This window comes from Cynoglossus semilaevis, chromosome 19, assembly GCF_000523025.1.
Source record: "Cynoglossus semilaevis isolate Cse_v1.0 chromosome 19, Cse_v1.0, whole genome shotgun sequence".
Taxonomy (NCBI): Eukaryota; Metazoa; Chordata; class Actinopteri; order Pleuronectiformes; family Cynoglossidae; genus Cynoglossus; species Cynoglossus semilaevis.
This window is the reverse complement of record NC_024325.1, coordinates 4,452,800-4,471,138: the sequence shown is the minus strand read 5'-3', so window position 1 is coordinate 4,471,138 and position 18,339 is coordinate 4,452,800. Positions and strand designations below refer to the sequence as shown.

The window sequence follows — 18,339 nt, the reverse complement described above, 5'->3', positions numbered from 1 at the left end:
CAGTGGTTTGGAACAAAACCTAGAAATGGGAACTAGATCTGTTGAGCAGATCCTTTGAGCCACGCAACAATCATAATAATGTTTTATTTGGTTTTACCTAAGAGAAAAAGAACAATCACAATTGTCCAGTGGATTTTTTTTTTCAAAAAAAGAGTTTGAGCCTCAACAACGATGTAAGAGCTGCAGGCTGAGTTAAGAATTTGTGGGCTTTGACTGTGACTTTCTTTTTTTTTTTTAATGCAGCATGTCGCCCTCTGCTGGTTTGTCAGAGGCTGGAAAAGAAAAATTAACAGTTACAGGTTAACTTTAAGCAAGGAATTAAGGCAAAACATTATTTCAAGTAAGCGCAAAAAATATAATTGTTTGTAAATAACCTATGTCTGTTAATGTTGTGTAAAACACGGGTAAAAGTTAGCACAAAATAGCTGAGAAATATATTTTAAAAGTGACCAAAGATCAGCATCGAAAAGCAAAACATTTGCAAATCTAGACAAAAGATTTCAGAGAACTCACTAAAGACAATAATTTCAACAACAACCGTTTTTAAAGCACAGAAAAATATACATTGGCATAAACAAGTTAACACTGGAAGGCTAGCAAAATGTTTGGTATGAAAGTTAAAAGAATATAAAGTATAACATACAAATATATATTAGTGCCTGAAAAGAAATGTAAAATTAGCATGAAAAACTAACTTTAAGCTAAAAAAAGGAAAAACAAAACAAAGATAAACAGAATGAGTAATAATTATTAAAAAATTAAAGTGAAGGGTGACCATAATCACCAAACAATTCATGCTAATAATCCTTTCTTTTACCAGAATTTTGTTTTTAGGCATTTTATTACTGGAGTGTGTACAGAGCTTTTGTCAATTCCTTAGAAAGCATTTTACATTTTTGTTTTTTTTTTAAATAAGAAAGTCAGACTGTTGAAAAGTCCAGATGCAGCAGAGCAGTCGAGTTCGTTTGTACACAACCTCCATTCAATCTCAATTCAAATCCAACTCAAAGTGACCAGCGTCTGAATGAGGCCACTGCTGCACAGAAAATGGCTGAGGTCAAAAATCCAATTCTTGATTACAGGGTGCCATCTAGCGGTAGCTGCAATGAAAGAGCGCTACAACCAAAGGCAACAGAAAAAACATCAAACATGAATACATTTCTTTAAGGATTAACAAAGACAAAAACTCCACAAAATCTATCTCTGAATTTTTTTTTCTTTAACGTCATCTGGGCCTTCTTTGAATGTCAGTGGAGATTTAAAAAAAAATCTATTTTATAGTCCTGTACTCTGTTATAACAACTCACAAAAAGTCCATCTATTATAAACATCAATAGGAACACACAATACAAACCAAGTGTTCTGCAAAAACCAACTCCCCAAAAACTAATTTCAAGATTTCATTATTATTTAATTTTTTTTTTTACTGCAAAAAAAAACCCCGACAGGTGTCGGTTCTAGGGTAAAACTGATTGAACCAGAATCAGAAGTACATAATAATGGATATTTACACTGCAGTCAGTTTATAAAATGTTGTTTCTTTTATGATTTGATCGGTAAACCTCAGGTTTATGCAGCACACTGACAAAACACCTGCGTAAAGGATGGCGAAAGGAGGAATACGTAACACCAGCACAATAACCGAAAGTCAATGATTCCCTCATCAAATCCAACTCTTATTTCACTCTTTTCTTTCTCAATTCACAGTAATATGAACAGAGATGATGCAAAAACGACACCAAAATTTCACAATGAAACCTAGATATTTGTTTTTGAGCTCAAGAGGACAGCTGTTGTCAACGTCATACCGCAGAGACATGCGCTAAACCCGTATTGTCTGACTTCTCTTGAAGCCTTTTAACCGAGGTGTTCATAATACTATGATAATTAATATCTATATATACTGTATATAGTGAAAGTTAAAATTAAATTTCAAAGTGAGACTTCTAACTTTTTCAATCTGCCACTGTCTGTGTTTAAAACGCTGTAAAATAAACAGTGCACTTTCCCATTTAAATGCCAAAAAGGCCAGACGTGGAGTTAGGAAATAAAACCAATATAAGAAAATTAGAAAACGTAATGCAAAAAAGATTCCCGGCCTTTGAAAGTTTCACCTATTTTTTCCTTTCTAATCCTCATATTAAACCAATCAAAATATATGCCTTCTTATTTCCTTGCAGAAAAATACAGGAAGTGAGAAGGAAAAAAAGGCAGATTCTCCACGCGTGTTGTTTTAGCTTGTCTCCAGCTTGGCCATTTCTTGCACATAGATCCCGATGCTCTCGCTGTCAAACAGCACAAAGTAGACCGTCTTGATGGTGGAAGACATGGTGGCCACAAAGTAGCTGGATATGGCCTTCAGGATTAGCTGAGCCGCAGTCTGCTTCGGGAAGCCATTACTGAGAGCGAATGGATAAAAATTTGTGTTTAAAAGAAATAAAGCCAACAAAACCTCCCATAAAATGACACAAGGTTGAAGGTAATTTCAACAGGTCACTAAAATGTATGGTGTTATCCTTTAGAAATAGTGCCACCTGTCTGTATTTCCTCTTACTTTCTTTCTTGTACAAGTAGACTGAGCATTTCTAGCTAGTAATGATTTTCTGATGCAGAGCAATCCCAGTAGGTGGCGGTATTACGTACAAACAAAAAGATGAAGACTGCCTTTATGACATCCAATAAGAAGCAGCAAAAGGTCTGGGAAGGTCAGGATCCACTCATGGGAGGATAAACACTAAAGTAAGTTAATATCTCATAATAAATCTCTTAAATAAAACATTTTAAATGTTGATGTCAAAGAACTGTGTTTTTTTACTGTTTATGTTTTTTCATGTATCAACATAACCAAAGCTTTGTCACTAATATCCTAGTGGTGTACAGAACACTGGAATTTCTCTGCAATCTTTTCTATTTTTCTACAGTTTTTGCTGTTGTACAACTTGTCTTACTGCAGGGTTTTTTTTGTTTTTTTGTTTAGGATCATGTTTTTCTACCTTCCACTGCCAATGGAAGGGAAGGCCACAGACTTGAGTTTCTTCTCGTCAGCCAGAGCCAGGCAGTTTTTCACCGTCTTCTCCAGCAACTCTTCACATTTGTCTGAGCCCCAGCCTGGACTGTTACAGTGGATGATGTATTTAGCGGGCAAACCAACGCCAGTAGTCAACACAGCTGAGGGGTGAAAAGATTGAAGACTGATTGGTGGGGGCAGAGGGAAAAAAACAGTGAACATAATAGGAAGTAAATCCTGCCAAAAAATATAAAATACAACAATATAATAATTAGCTGCAGCACTGTTTAGATCTCGGACATGTCCAGACAAGTCCAAGGACATTATTGATTGATGTTCCTCTTTGTGGAAATATAAACTTCAACTGCACAGCACACTGACATCAGAACTGAGTGATGAATAAAAATTGATGAGAGAAGTCCAGATCCATCCACTAAATAAATAAATATATATACAAAATTATATAAAAAAATAATATAATAAATTAATAAAATAGCTGAGAAACTGGTCACCAAGAATTTTGATCAAATATATAGGGGTTCAGGAAAATGAGGCTAAAACAGTTTTTATGAGATAAGTCTAAACATGTGCCAATACAGCATGGAAGGCAAATTCTAAATTTTTTTTTACACTTTATGCACTTACCCCCGGCCACCTCCAGAGGGCCATTTTTCTTCTTCAGCTCCTGCAGTGCATCAGTGAATTCCTTCCCTCCCTTCTTTTCCAGAGCAGAGCCTGTGATTGGAGAAATGACAGAGATGAGAATATACCCACGTGATCAGCGACGGTCAGACGGATAAGCAGCGGCACAAATGGCACAAATGGACATGGGATGTCATGCAGGTGAATGGGAGGACGGACAGATCAACACCAGGCAGGCAGACATCTTTTTTTATTTAGGCACTCCCTCTTTAAATCTCCGAGGTGACACTTCAGAATCAGCACACCCTGGTATTTAATTTGTAAAAAAAAAAAAAAAAAAGAAATTGTGGTTTTAATTTAATTTAATTATTAATTTTAAGGTAACACCAGTCAGTGATCATTATCTTTCTGTATTGTTCTAACTTAAACCTGACATTCACTCTAACTGCACCTTTTTTTTTAATTACACACGACCTGCACCACCCGCACTGTTTTTTCTGCCACTCCTGGGTTTTTTTTTTACACAATTTTTAAAGTTACTTTCACAGAGCAACAGAAAACTGAGAGAAATCACAAAACGAAATAGTTCACAAGTAGTAAATCTGGAGTGACCCTGGTATGTATTTAAAGTAAAAGTGTATTATTATTATTATTATGTTAATTGTGTGCCCTTGTAATGACAATTATAAATTAAAATAATTAGAATTGAGTATTTGAATTCATTATTATTATCAACGATTATTGAACTTAAAAAACAAATTGATAAACAAAAACAGTGGAGTCATTGATCACATATATAACATTTGTACAGTCACACAGATGGCAGTAGCTGAGCTGTGAACTGGCTGCTTTACAGGTTCATTCACTTTTTAGAGTTGAGCAGTGTGAGAGAGAGAGAGAGAGAGACAGAGAGAGAGGTAGGGGCAGACAGGCAGCCATGGGCCGGGTGGTGTCAATAGTTCCTTTACCTACTTGACCACCTGTATAGAGGGAGGAGTTGGTCGGATGAACGACAGCGTCGCTCTCCACGATGGAAATGTCGGCTTGGACAACTTGCAACTACAAGTGACAACGACGACAAACAACAGGCAAACAGCACAATGGTAAAAATACAGTGAGAAGTCAACAGGATGGGACCACGGGTGAGAAGAGGAGAATGACAGAGAGGGGAAAAAAGAAGAGGGAGAGAGAGAGAGAGAAGTGAGCGTGCTCTTTATCTTCTGAGGACGTCACAGGAAACAAGGACCGTGGTCACAGTGAGTCATGTTGTAGAAATAAGGAAACAGGACGGAACATTCAGTCAGATCTAACTTTTTTTTTTTACAGGTGTTGAAGATTGTTCATGACGATAAACCAACATTCTGACCAAATGACCCATCCTGATAAATTCATAAATGCTGAGCAGAAGTTTACTGATCACAATCCAGGTGAAAAAGCTCACACACACCAGTCAATGTCTGTCAAAATATATGTCCAGTAATGTATTTGTCAATTTAACATCAACAACGATTTGAAAACGATACTAATTCAGTCTTAATGTCTTAATTCTCAGGCAGTCGTGTGAAAGCAGTGCATCCTGGATTGATCATTGAAACGTCAACACGATGGTGAGAGCGAGCAGAACCACAGCTGTGTGGAGCGCTGATCAAAAATCCTTGAATATGATTTCTCTACAAATTTACTCCTTACATTTAACTTACAGGAAACAGTACCATCAAAAAATAGAAAGTGTACAGAGAACATCTTCCTGATTCACCTGCCATTTTTGACAACTCAAGGCAGCAGAACAAAGTTATTTTTGGTTAAATTGTCAAACAGTAAACAGTTTTGTGTCCCTCTGTTTATCATCCAAGAAATCTGTGGCAGGGATGCTGAACAGATGTGAGCAACTGCATTAATCACACTCCAAAGACTAATTTGCATTAGTGTGATTTGCATCTTCACCAGACGTTAATTGCAGGGTTCTGGTGGCTTTCACTGTTGTTGTGCATTAGAACCATGAAATGGTTCCTAGAACAAAAAGATCCTGGTGGGACCAGGTGTGTACATTTATAAATCTCTGAATGTTGATCCTGAATCCTGACAGTAAGCCTCAAAACTCAACAACCAGGTTTTCTACAATAAACAAATCCTTGACGTATCATTTTGAACTCACTAAAGATTATTAAATCTATTAAAGTTATTCTTAATTCAAGGATTTTTAACATAGACACCCCACTAGAACCAGACAGGGATGGGAGGGTGGGGGCGGGGCTTGGGATCTCACCTAGATCATCTTTAAGTTCAAGTTCAGCATTGGTGGGGTTGATGACCCCCTCCACGTCAAAGCCAGCCAAGTTGCTGACCTCACTGTGGATAAGATTGAGCTGCAGATCAGGAAGTCGAGGGAGGGGCGAACGAGGGGCATGCCAGCAGGAGGGGGGTAGCGCGAGGAGGGAGGAGGAAGGAGGAAGAGGAAGCAAAGCCATTAAAACCAGTTTCACACATAAGATGTTAGTGGGATACCATGACCTTTTGACGGGATAGACATGTGGAGCCAATGCACTTGATTTCACTTCACGCATTTTAAATATGGAAGTGTACTGCTGTGTTTATCAATGATGCATTAATGATTCATCAGAACATGAGCCACTGAGTACAAACAGATTTGTCTTCCTTCTACAATGTATAAAATGTATTTTCTCCTCCCCTTGTATTATTCAGGTTCATTTAATGCACTGCAGAAGACCTTGGTCACCTCTGGATATGGACTGAAATGTTGTCGTTGCAGCCCAGAAACAGAAACTACAGGAACGTAACGTAAGTAAAATTTATTTATTATTTATTTATTATTCTTGATAAGAGGAACTAATGTAATATATCAAAAACTGTTTCAATATATATATATATATACAATATATATCTGCAATAAACTTCTCTCTGCCTTGGCTTCTTTGTTTGTTCAATTTAAATGATTTGGTGCCAAGGATTTTTGTTCAAGCCCTGTAGCAACTTTATAAAACATTTATGCAGCTGACATTTATAGTTTACAAAGGTAGAGTCAGCAGTTGCACCAATAAAAACGTTAGTAGACACAAAATGTTTCAAAATAAATAGAATAAAAATATCTTCTTTTTTTTTTAAAGGAACTTCAAATAAAAGTACTGTTGTGAAAGAACTGGCCGAGTAGTAGAACTATCCCAGTAGTGTAGTGTAGTACTAGGGCAGATACAGTAGTTTAGCCTAACCCTCTCTAGGCAACAATTTGTTAAAGAGTTATTATGTTCAATGTGAATAGTCAAAATATCAAGGTATCCCTGTATTTTTTTTAAACTCTAGATCACATCAGTGCATGAATTTAAAAAAAAAAGATCCGTGATGATTAGATAGTCATAGCCATCTGGTTTCCACACGGCACAGCTTAATTATCCTTCATTAATCACAAAGAAGAGTTAGAGCAGAAAAGTGTGCGACTAAGAGTGTCTCTGAGTAAAGCATCAGGGGAAATGCACCAGTGAGAAGAGCAGAGTTACAATAATTGAATTCACAAACAGAAATAGATTGTCTTCTAACATTCGCTGCTTTGTTATGTAACCCAGTATTAGGTTTAATGCGTTTTTGATGTCGTTACTGTCTTCTATTGACTGTAGCAGCTGCTGTAACCTGTGATTAGTTCAACAATAAGGCACTGAATACAGATTTGTCATTAGCAAACAGCTGGTTAATGACAGCAGACAAATGTGCTCAGCGGTAAACTCAGTTACACACACGGTTTGAACTGAACAGACGAGGGTGAGGAAAACCAAATCATTGTTCATATGTGTAATAACTTTAAAAAAAAAAGACTGAATGCTATGGTAGCTTTAATGAACATGGACGGTCAGAATATGTGGCGAGAGTTACTTCATAATTCAGTACAACTGTTCCAGGCTGGCATGTTGACTAGTGCATGCATTTTTAATAATATATGAATAAAAGACTAAGGCATGAGTGAAGTTAATTTGTTTTTATATTATTGTGAATAAACCACGTAATGAAGCTACAGATTATTTATGTCGGGTTTGGCATTTTTAGAATACGAATGTAACTTTTATATATTTATGCATAAATATATATACAATTTATAGAAATGTAACATACTACAATGTAAATATTACATATTTATAATATATTTATATTTTCATTTTTTATACAGAAAATGGATCATACATAGACTGTGTTATTAAATCAATTTATTGATAAAATAATCGTAATCAAATGGGCTTATCAGAAAATGGCAGATTTCAAAGTCGACAGAAAAACTGACCTTTTGACCCAGGAAGAGGCTTTTGGTGGAGAGCACTGTGAAGCTGTCTCCCGGAGACCCTTCTGTGGTGCTGTCTGCTGACGCTGCTTTGCTCACTTCACCTTGTTTCTGTAGAAATATGGATTTTTACATTAGTCAAAGGTAATGCTAAATTACACAGTACATCCACATTTCCATACCAGCTCAGGACTCTCCACTGCCTAAGATAGTTGACTCATGCCTACTTAGCCACACCTTTACAGTGAAGGTGAATATATTTCTTGAACTGTTAGAATATAAAACATATAATGAGAGACCATAACAGACCTTTACAGTTAATTATCACAGCGAGTAATCACTCAAAAAACAGGGGTAAATCTGTTATCATTTCCATTTCCCAAAGTCCAATCTCTTAACAATAATCTTCGTAGATTCTTAGATGGTGCAATGAAAATGCTAAAATATTTGGTTATTACCAAAAACGTAAATAGTCAATATTATTTTGACCTCAATAAAAGGCAATAGTTCATCCTTTTTCTACCTGGTTTAAATAAATATGATGGACAATCAATTTAACCAGATCTGGGTAACACAGAATTCTCTTAGGTCAATAACTGGACGACCTGTGTCCAGATCTATCAGGATTCCAAGACTATCTATGTTCAGAGGTCACAGATTGTCCACTGTTCACTGTCTATCACTGTGCTGTCTTACCTTTGCCTTCCCTCTTCCCTTCCTCCCACTCAGTTTTTTTGCTGCTGATTTCTTGACTGGCTTGGGTTTCTTTTCAGGGGCAGGGGACACGGGGGACTCCAGCTTGCCTTTAGCTCCTCTCTTCTTGGCCAGGAGCTCTGGATGGATGTTGGGCAACACACCTCCTGCTGCTATGGTCACCCCTTTAAGCAGCTGAGAGACGACCAGACGGTAAAACAAATCAATCAATCAACTAATACATATTTAAATGAGCGATTGCCTCACACCAGTCATAAAGTGAATCCAACTACCTTTGTGTTAGTTGTTTTATAACTGACCTGGTTCAGCTCCTCATCATTGGCGATGGCGAGCAGGATGTGACGAGGAGTGACACGACCTTTCTTGTTGTCTCTAGCTGCATTTCCTGCCAACTCCAGGATCTCAGCTACACAGAGAACAACAAAACACCTGATGTGTTTATCTGTGAACACTGAGAACCTCACACTTTCCCACAGTTTAAAAAAAAAAACCATAAGAAATACTACGACACATAATGCCATAATAAACCATGACAAAGTTAGTTGTTGTACTCAGCTTCACGTCTCCAAACACACTCGATATTATTAAGCGTAAATGAAACTCACCAGTGAGATACTCCAGGACAGCTGCCAGGTACACAGGAGCTCCCACACCTATGCGATACTTCGGGAGGCCCCTCTTAATGTAACGCAGCATACGACCTACAGGAAAGATAACCCCTGCCTTAGTAGACCGGGACGTCTTGGTCGTCTTTTTCTTTCCTCCTCGGCTAGACATGGTGCTGAGACTCTACCAGTGTAGTGATCTTCTGGATTAAACATCAACAATGAGCCATCAGATAGTGTCAATATAAAGAACCATAACATCAAGTCACAGAACTGCTGTCCAATAACTACAACCACAGTGTTTTTAAGTAAGAACTTGTGCCTCTCAATGTACTCAAAATATCTTTCCAAGTACAAAGCAACACTAAACAATTTTCTTATTGCTTTGAGATGCCTTACTGTGTGTCATTCAACAATCACATGGACGCAAAAGGGTTCTTTCACTCATAGATGAAGTCATCCTAACAGTCATGATATTTACTGAGATGCACACGGATTGATTTCTGAAAACAACCTTCCCAAAAGTGACAATTAATAAATAAGGACTTAAGACATTTTTGACTTATGTCAGCAGTTTTATTTATTTAATCCACCATTATTGTTGTACTGCATTTATAACAATCATCTGAGCATATTTAAAAGCACATTGTGTGGTATTTATGCAATTGATGGAATTTGTATTATTTATTTCTTCGTCTTTTAAGACTATTTTTGGAAAGAGAATTTGTCTTATGACCATTCTTTTTTAAGTTTTGTAAGTGACTATGTTAATATCCAAGGGGTTTTGGAATAATAATATTTAATAATAATAATTGATAATTATGTTGAAAATCTAGTAATAAATGTGTGTTGTCAGAAATAAAATGTATTGCTGGAAAGATTTGAATGAACACTGACCTGACATATGAGGATCGGTTCGTCCAAACACACTGATGTATTAACAGGGACATGACTGGTGAACAGTATTTTCCCAAAACATATTTTTCCCTTATGCTTCTGGGAATGATCAATAATTTAATATATGCCTGTAGAGGGTTGTGATGGTAGAGGCTCAGCTGAAAATAAATAAATCTGACTTGGAATAGATTTCCTCGATTATTTTATGTCATTTTAAATGACTGTAATGGATTTCATATTATTGCACCAGTGGCAGGCGCCAATTAGCTGTCAATGGTACTGAAAATCAATTAGCCCCGGCCACAAGCCAACTGTCTCTTGTAGCAGCTCTAATGCTTCGTCATATTCATCACGCTAAAATCCAACGTTATATTACGTAAACAGAGGTTTGTCTTGTATGTGCAGCAGGTTTGTTTGCAGAGTTGTGGGCAGGTGAAGGTGCTTTCACCTCCACACTCAGCCGACGTGTGTTTGAGCTGTTAGCGGTTTCCGAATCCGAACGGACGCCGCGTCGCTGACGCAAACGTCAGGCGAACACATAATTCGACTGCCGTCATTCGACCTCGGAACATTTCCCGGTTGAGGTCAACGCGCTTTCGGTTCTACATAAGAGCCGTGCAGTGAAAGGCAGCAGTCCGCTCCTCCTCCTGCTGCTGTCGCTGTTGTCAGCTCTCCTCTCGGCCTCCTCCTCCTATTTTCTACCACCGCAACAGAAAAGCATGAAATGGCAACGAAAGCGGTTCGCTTCGTTTTGCAGAGCGCGGCAGCAGCATACGAGAGCGGCCGAGTTCGAGGCGCTGCGACGGTTTGACGTACTTACAGAGCGGGAAAATATGTCTCCGGTCCTCCGGTATCAAGCCTGGGTAGTGTCCTCAACTCCCACAATCCACAGCGAATGCAAATGTCTGTATGAGAGGCAGAGACAGCAACAGCAGCGCTGGCCGCAGAGTGACGGCTGAGCTGATCTTTAACCCTTTAGCACCTTCTCAGCGTTCGACAGCGACAGAGGCAGAACACCACGTCGTGGAGACAAATTTATATTTTTAATTGTCGCTGATCGACGTAGGATGTTTTATGAAAGCGTTACGACTCACAATTTCATTTAAGCTGCAATCAGACTCTCTGAACAGGTGCGGCACTATAAGCTCTGAGTACCTAGAACCTGCCTATCACGTGTCTTTTGTATGACTCAAATTAAAGCTGTTTGGGAAAATCTTTAAATTTGAATTATCAAAAATGTTTGGAGAGTATGCAGATAGCACTAAGGAAATTGAAGCTTTTGTGGCTAATAGAAATCATTTTTTAAAAAGGATTTTAGTGTTTTTATTAGTATTGTTCTGTGTTTTTATTACACCTATTCCTCCACGTGGTGTTTTGCATATTATTTTCAATGCCTGAACCACAACAGGGACAAAAAAAATCATGAATAGTAAAAATTGTGTTATAGTGACCACCAATGTTCCCTCCCTGCAGGTTAGCTAGGTAACAACGCTGCAGCAGAATCAAAAGACGTAAATGCTAACCCTTTATCATGGCGAAACGATCGGGCAGTGACACATCCATCCATTCACCATGTCAAAGTAACTAAGAAATGCAGTTCTTTTAAGATGGAATGGCTATCAGAGTATGTGCAAACAGAAGAAGTGTTTTTGTACATTTTCTAGTGACATTTCTTTAAATTTTTCATTTATTTATTATTTATTTATAATTAAATGCAGTTACTACCAGATAATTTATGGGTGGTATGAATGCTTATAAAACTGTTAGCATTCATACTACTGTAATTATATCTTTGCAGACAATGGGTTAGAGGAATTCACACTGTATCACAAGCTCCAGCGCACATTAAGTGCAAAATGTGAATGTGTTTTAATGTTTACAACGTGTTATGCCAGGTGATCTGATGAACAACAACATTTTAAGTGGGCTAAACTACTTATATTAGGAATTCCATATTAGGAATGGAAATTGCTGCTTTAATTTATTTCTTTTAATAATCCATTTAACTTAATAGGATCTAGGTTTTGAACAAGTGTGATACCAGTGTGTGGCCACAGATTGTACTTTTTATGTTACTCACAGTGGTCCTCAGTGTGTGTATGCCCAGACACATGAAAAATTAGACGGAACATTGCATGTGACGTGATTTTTAATCCATCGCTTACAACACAATCACAAAGTCAGACTTACAACTGAACAAAGTCATAATAACTTTGTTGTTAACCACTTTCAAAAAAGGTTGACATTTGTGGGAAAGGAATATATATCCTCTCTTTTCCTGTGATCATAAGGGCCTCTCCATTCTTGGTCTCATCTGTTAGCATCTCATAGAAGTCATCGGCTACCTTGGACACACTGAAACAAAAAGGTATAGTGACATTTACGAATGACCAACGACATGCATAATATTGAATAAAATGTGTAAAAGGCCAAAGTGTGAATGTCAAAGAAGGATTACTCACTCCATTACCCCATACTGATTTACAATATGTTGGGAAACCTCTTGCAGGTGAGATAATTGTCCCAGTCTTTCTGGGATATTGGTGAAGAGATCAGTTTGCACAAATGCTGGACATATTGCGTTCACCCGTATGCCATAGCCTGATAATTCAAAAGCACTCTATTGCAGAGAAGAAAAAAACATGAAAATGTGTTTAAAATTATAACCCTTAACACTAACAGGGACATTAGCTCCTGCCTGTCAACTAACCACATTAGTTATTGTTTGTAGCCTGTTCATTTTGTTCATGCCACAAGTTTAATGTCAAATCTTCTGAACCTACCGCCGTGGCTCGTGTGAAGCCGATAACTCCATGCTTGGTGGCTGTATAAGCAGGACAGCTCGGCAATGGACCAAGACCTGTAAAATATGGATTATGTCCATTATGTATGTTAAATGGAAAGAAAGGAAAGTGAACTACTTGTCATTGTGACCCACACCACTGCACACAACAAATTGTGACCTCTGCTTTCAATTCATCACTAAAGTGAACAGTTGGCAGCTTTAAGCTGCCCAGGGAGCAGTGAGTGGGGACGGTGCCACGCTCACAGCACCTCAATGGTAACTTGGCAGCAGGTGGACTCAAACTTGAAGCCTTGTGGACCAAAGTCCCCTTCCTTAATCACTAAGCCACCACAGCCCCTGGTTGACTACCTCAGCTTGGGGACTTCTGTAAATATGTATCACATTCTGTGGTGGAAAAACTGCTGGGACAGCAGTAATAACCAAATGCACGGTACAGAACAGAGAAATCAACAAGTTACCTGCCAGTGATGATGTGTTAACGATGACACCTCCTCGACCTCCTGCCAGTTTGTTCATGTGCTCCAGTGCCAGGTAAGTGACCCTAATTACAGAGACCTTTAGAAACGGAGTACAAATGTCATATCTGTTATGAACTGCAGTCAATAAATTGTAGTATTGGTGTGGTAATTAAAAATTGGTTTTAGTGACACTATTCAAGATTTTTAGCAAATACTCTTCCACTCACACCAACTCCTTGCCTGCTCCTTACATCCTCTCATTTAGTCCTGTCAATCCTGGACCCTCCTAATGAAACATTCTGCCAAGACCCCTCCAGCTAGTTTTTTAAGAGTTCTCTACTGAACTTGCAGCCTAATTATTTGTCTATCATCATTGCAAACAAAGAGTTTTGCTAGAAGCTGTGCACCTGCACTTGACCCTACAGTATAACCTCTGACTACACACATCACTGCTACCTTCCTGCACCACCCTCATGTACTTACCAACCACTCCCAGGAAGTCTCCACATCTGCATATTGCAGTTAATGTGACCAAAACACATGGATTAAACTTCTTCTTTCCTTTACTTACAAGGTTAATGGAGACCATTTTCTCCCATGTGCTCTCATTTAGGATACCAGCGTTGTTGCACAGGATGTCAATACCACCGAAGGTTTCCACTGTTTTTTTAAAGGCAGCTTAAGAAAAGAAAAGTATTGCATAAGAGAAAGAAAAAAAGCTATAATTTCAAACGGTCAGATTTTGGTAATTAAATTTGATTTATTCTTTTTTCTCTTTCTATGAACAATACTCAGTGCCCAATACTATATGTTAAAGATGGCTGAATATTTCAAATATTTATTGACTAGATTTAATTGATTTTGTCTTTTTCTTGTGTATTTTGTATTGACCTAAAGATTGGTTTTTCCCATCATAAAATAAATGACCACAGACTTTTATTCAAACAACTGTCTGGTGCAGTGTATACTGTAGCTGTCCAGTCGTTTGGTTGTGTTACCTTTCACCTCCTCCTCTGATTCAACGTTACACTTCTGGAACAATGTGTTTTTTGGTCCATATTTTTTTTGAAGGGCTTCCATAAAAGAAGTGGCTGCATCTTCATTTATGTCCAAGAGAGCAACCTGCACAGATAAGCCACACTCAGTTTACAGTTGTTACAAAGTTATCATAACTTTTGCTCCACTTGACTAAAGTACTATTTTATGAGGTTTAACGTATATTTAAGCTACTTTCATCTGATATAAATGAGGTTATGCATTTCACAATATTTGTTTCATACCAAAGACAGACTTTTGTGTAGGGCCGCCCCTCCCCCTCCCTATACACAGAATGCACTGTTTATGCAGAATGAACTCCAGTTTGAGCCATATGTGCAAATTGCATAACTGATGCAGCTCAGAGCTTCGCAATATGAGACGCATGACGCATGATGTTTTCAACAGTTCACATCTGACCAATCAACAGTCAGAGGTTGCAGAGGTATTAGACAATCTGAGAGTCCTGAGAATTGTATAAAAAATGATAAAATGAAAGTATGAAGTAGGGGGTAGGTAAGAAAATCTTGCTTAGGGCCCATGTTTGGCTTGGTGTGGCCCTGCTCGTGTGTATAATAGAGAAAAATTCAAATGGAAATGCCAGACAGACTTATCTTGTCTTCTATAATATGCCTTCCTGTATGTTTTATGGGTATGTTATTAACTTGATGGAGATGAAAATTAATCCGACAAAATAAAGGTTCTGTAACCTACAACAACCCCTGGTGGGTAGAGGACATGCATTGACCCTCTGTAAAAGGAAAACAAGCTAATGTGAGTATGCTATCAACATCAGACAAAAAGAAAGAAAATGAGTGAAATAACTTCCAGGAGCAGGTTTTTCAGGTGTTGCAGAACAATAGGACTCAAGGGTGAGTCAACAGTAACACAAAAGTAACATTTCCTGTTGCGTCTTATTTTCATATTTTACACCAGAGAATAAAGTTCATTGTCATAGTATTATAGATGTGAATGTCTAAATAGAAAGAAGAGAGAAAACCAAGAAGTTGTGGTATTATGTGTCATTGCGTGTTACTCTGGAAAAAAAAAGTTACCTTAGCACTGTTTTGAAGAAGTTTCTCCGTTATTGCCTTTCCTATGCCCATGGCTGCTCCTGTCACGACTGCAATTTTTCCACTTAAAGCCATGTTTGAGTTGACTATCTTACGAAGACAGAGAGATTAAACTGAGAGATGAGGATTCCGACAAGAAGGCAGAGGGGAAGTATCAGGGCAGGGTCAGTTGTTTGCCTTTATTTTTCTAAGCCAGGAGACACCGCCCATTTCTTCTAAGGGGAGTGTGTTTGACACATTTGTCCCCGGCTGCACTCTCACATCTGGAACTTTGACACAGCAGTTCCAGTGCTGGTCTGGTGTTCTTGAACTTTGAGTTCCACGCTGTAATTTATTTGATGAAGTATTGAGAACTTTGTCAAAGCTTCAAAAGACGGTGGGTATAAGATAACGGTAGGTAGCAATGTCCTCATAAACGAGGATTCATAGATTATGGTCCTGGAGGTACAGTTTAATTATAAGTTAATCCTCACATTCTGATATCACCTCTTGATTAAGAAGAAGTAGATCGGAAACCCAGTAGGAGCGCCTACTGTAGCGTGTGAAAGCCACAAGTAGTGACACCTGTTGGCCACTAAAGGCCAGGAGCATTTCTTCAACAATATTTATAGAGTTCCTTCAAAAACGTCAAAATATTTTAGAAAATCGAAATTGAGCCATTTTAAATTATCATGAGGACTTCCCTGACAGTTTCACCCACCGCTACATGGTTTGTAACCAGACATCGTGTGGGCAATTGTTCGTTTTGTCTTTATGATACTTGTAAAGATATTTCAACAACCGGTTTATGTATGTTCAAGGTGAGTATAAGCTTAGACATTAACAGAATAATCAGCAAAATCTCCCATTTTATTAAAAAAGATGTGGCTCTCTCCTTATCTTATTACTTTTCAAATACTGACCAACGTTTTTATCAGCGCTCAGCGTGTGAAGTGTGTTTGTCCTAACCCGCCACTAGGGAGAGCCTGACACTGACAAATAACCCACACAGCTGAAGATGGGGTTTATTTTAATTTACGATAAAAAAAAGAGAGATCATTTTCGTGTCTTTTGAGGCAATGACTATTACATGTATATTCAGACTTCTTCTTGTTTAACTAAATTAATATGTACATGTATACGTCTTATACGTCTCTGCATGTACTGTATGTGTATACAGTATTAGTATGTAAATTAATTTTCAATTTATATCTTTATATATACTGTATCTATATCTACACTGTAAATAAAACACAGTCCCTCAACTTCTGTCCACTGCCACAAACCAGGTCCATGAAGGCCCCCCGAGCCCTTCTTGCTTACGAGGCAAATCATTTAACAGCTTTGAAATGTGATTTGCTGACCAGCTGCTGACTGGTCTTTTCACCCCAGTGGCCCATTGCAGTCGTACCGGCAGAGTTCTAGAGAGAAAGGCAGCAGGACAAACAGTCACAGAGGATTTACATGTCTCCTATTTAATCATCCGAAAAACAAACCAACATTAAATAAAAAATATCACTCCAAGTAAATTCAATTTAATTGTTTCTCTGCAGTTGACGTGTTCTAGTAAAACATGTCCAAGTAAAAGGGTCTGTGAGTTCACCAATTGCCAGAAGTGACAATTGATAACTGGTGTGGAGTTTCAGGAAAGTTTTGATGAGAAGTACAAAAAAGTACTACAAATTGAGGTAATATATGTGTGTGTGTGTGTGTGTGTGTGTCAGGAAAAACCTGAGGTTTTACAACAGCTACAGTAAAGTGGCCAGTCCAGTCTTGTTCACCACACCCACTCCAGTCAGAGCATTGTGATTGTCCACATGGATGAAGAGAGGTGTTGGTTTTGCTGCAACATCATATGCAATGCACTTATTTTCTTTTAAACTTTACTTTACTACAGGTTTTTGTTTGCAAGGCTTTATGTTAAGGCTTAAGGCTTTATGTTTTTGTAAGAAAAATAAGTTTTCAAGTGTCAAAATTATAGCTAATGACTGCAAATTAACTAACAATAAGATATCAAATTTTAGGGCCAAAACAATGTTCAAAATATAGTTAGGCGTTGCAAATTGAAAGTTCACAACATAAATGATTAGCTAGCTCGTTAACTGTGAAATAATTTACCTTTATTTTTTAAGGGAACAACATAATTTACCTTTATGTTTTATTTCTATTCTTGCATTTTCTTTTCACTGCCCATATGTTGCTGTGCCTTTAATGCTTACATTGAAGGTAAGTAATGAGATAGATTGTGTGATAATTATCAGTGATTGATTGCATGTTTTATGCTTTAGTCATCAACCCACAAAGGATCTAGTTGGCCACGTGCAGCAGCTACTTGTCTCCTGCTGTTTGTCAACCCTTCCTCTTTCACTGACATCCAACGCTACAACCAGTTTATGCCTCGACAAAACGTTAAACAACCAAAACTTTACTATAGTATGCAAATTAAAACAAAGTCTTTTTTCTGTTGTTTTAATGTCTCAGTACTGGGTGGTACACAGGTTATGTAAACTGGAGTCTCTCTTTAATCTACTACACTGTGGTTGAGATGACACCAAAAGAACAGGTTTTTCAGCCAGTGACAGCTCATGAAAACATGTTAAATTATGATTCTGCAGCTGTACTAGTAAAAAAAAAATTAAATGAGCACAAAACATTTATTTGGAGTCATTTATAAAAGATGAGTCAATGACTGTAAAGTTGTAACTGTTACAGTAAAGACAGGGGTAAAAACATGGATTGGTCTCAGTAATGAGTGCTTTTGACTGGAAAGGCTCTATTTTGCATAAAGTTCATAATGTTTCCTGAGGCTAACTTAGCTGCTCAAGTCGCCCAACAATTGTG

The 18,339-nt window shown here is 37.9% G+C and overlaps 2 protein-coding genes and 1 long non-coding RNA gene across 10 annotated transcripts; 1 reads left to right on the top strand and 2 right to left on the bottom strand.

The window, feature by feature from the left end:
* Window positions 1-822: 822 nt before the first annotated feature.
* On the bottom strand, window positions 823-11,302 carry macroh2a1 (macroH2A.1 histone). 7 transcript variants are annotated; one of them, XM_025065694.1, is made up of 10 exons: window positions 10,968-11,283; window positions 9,251-9,450; window positions 8,945-9,051; window positions 8,628-8,819; window positions 7,935-8,042; window positions 5,916-6,015; window positions 4,622-4,708; window positions 3,653-3,742; window positions 2,994-3,168; window positions 823-2,399 (listed from the first exon to the last, which is right to left on the bottom strand). In XM_025065694.1, the coding sequence occupies exons 2-10, from the start codon at window positions 9,420-9,422 to the stop codon at window positions 2,234-2,236; spliced, it is 1,197 nt and encodes a 398-aa protein (XP_024921462.1). In that variant the 5' UTR covers window positions 9,423-9,450; window positions 10,968-11,283; the 3' UTR covers window positions 823-2,233. The 7 variants fall into 7 exon arrangements, 6 of the variants coding, with proteins under 6 accessions (XP_024921462.1, XP_024921461.1, XP_024921460.1 ...); XM_025065693.1 differs by having other exon boundaries at window positions 9,251-9,453; window positions 10,964-11,282; XM_025065692.1 differs by having other exon boundaries at window positions 9,251-9,453; window positions 10,968-11,279.
* On the top strand, window positions 4,715-7,471 carry LOC112488628 (uncharacterized). Of its 2 annotated transcripts, XR_003052923.1 has the most exons (3): window positions 4,715-5,076; window positions 5,202-5,256; window positions 6,353-7,471. It is a non-coding gene; the product is annotated as an uncharacterized LOC112488628 (long non-coding RNA). The 2 variants fall into 2 exon arrangements; XR_003052922.1 differs by having other exon boundaries at window positions 4,715-5,256.
* A 976-nt stretch (window positions 11,303-12,278) lies between the features above and the next one.
* LOC103394939 (15-hydroxyprostaglandin dehydrogenase [NAD(+)]) lies at window positions 12,279-15,691 on the bottom strand. Its single transcript, XM_008332432.2, has 7 exons — window positions 15,502-15,691; window positions 14,410-14,533; window positions 13,983-14,089; window positions 13,412-13,508; window positions 12,931-13,007; window positions 12,610-12,767; window positions 12,279-12,502 (listed from the first exon to the last, which is right to left on the bottom strand). The coding sequence occupies exons 1-7, from the start codon at window positions 15,592-15,594 to the stop codon at window positions 12,367-12,369; spliced, it is 792 nt and encodes a 263-aa protein (XP_008330654.1). The 5' UTR covers window positions 15,595-15,691; the 3' UTR covers window positions 12,279-12,366.
* Window positions 15,692-18,339: the final 2,648 nt, after the last annotated feature.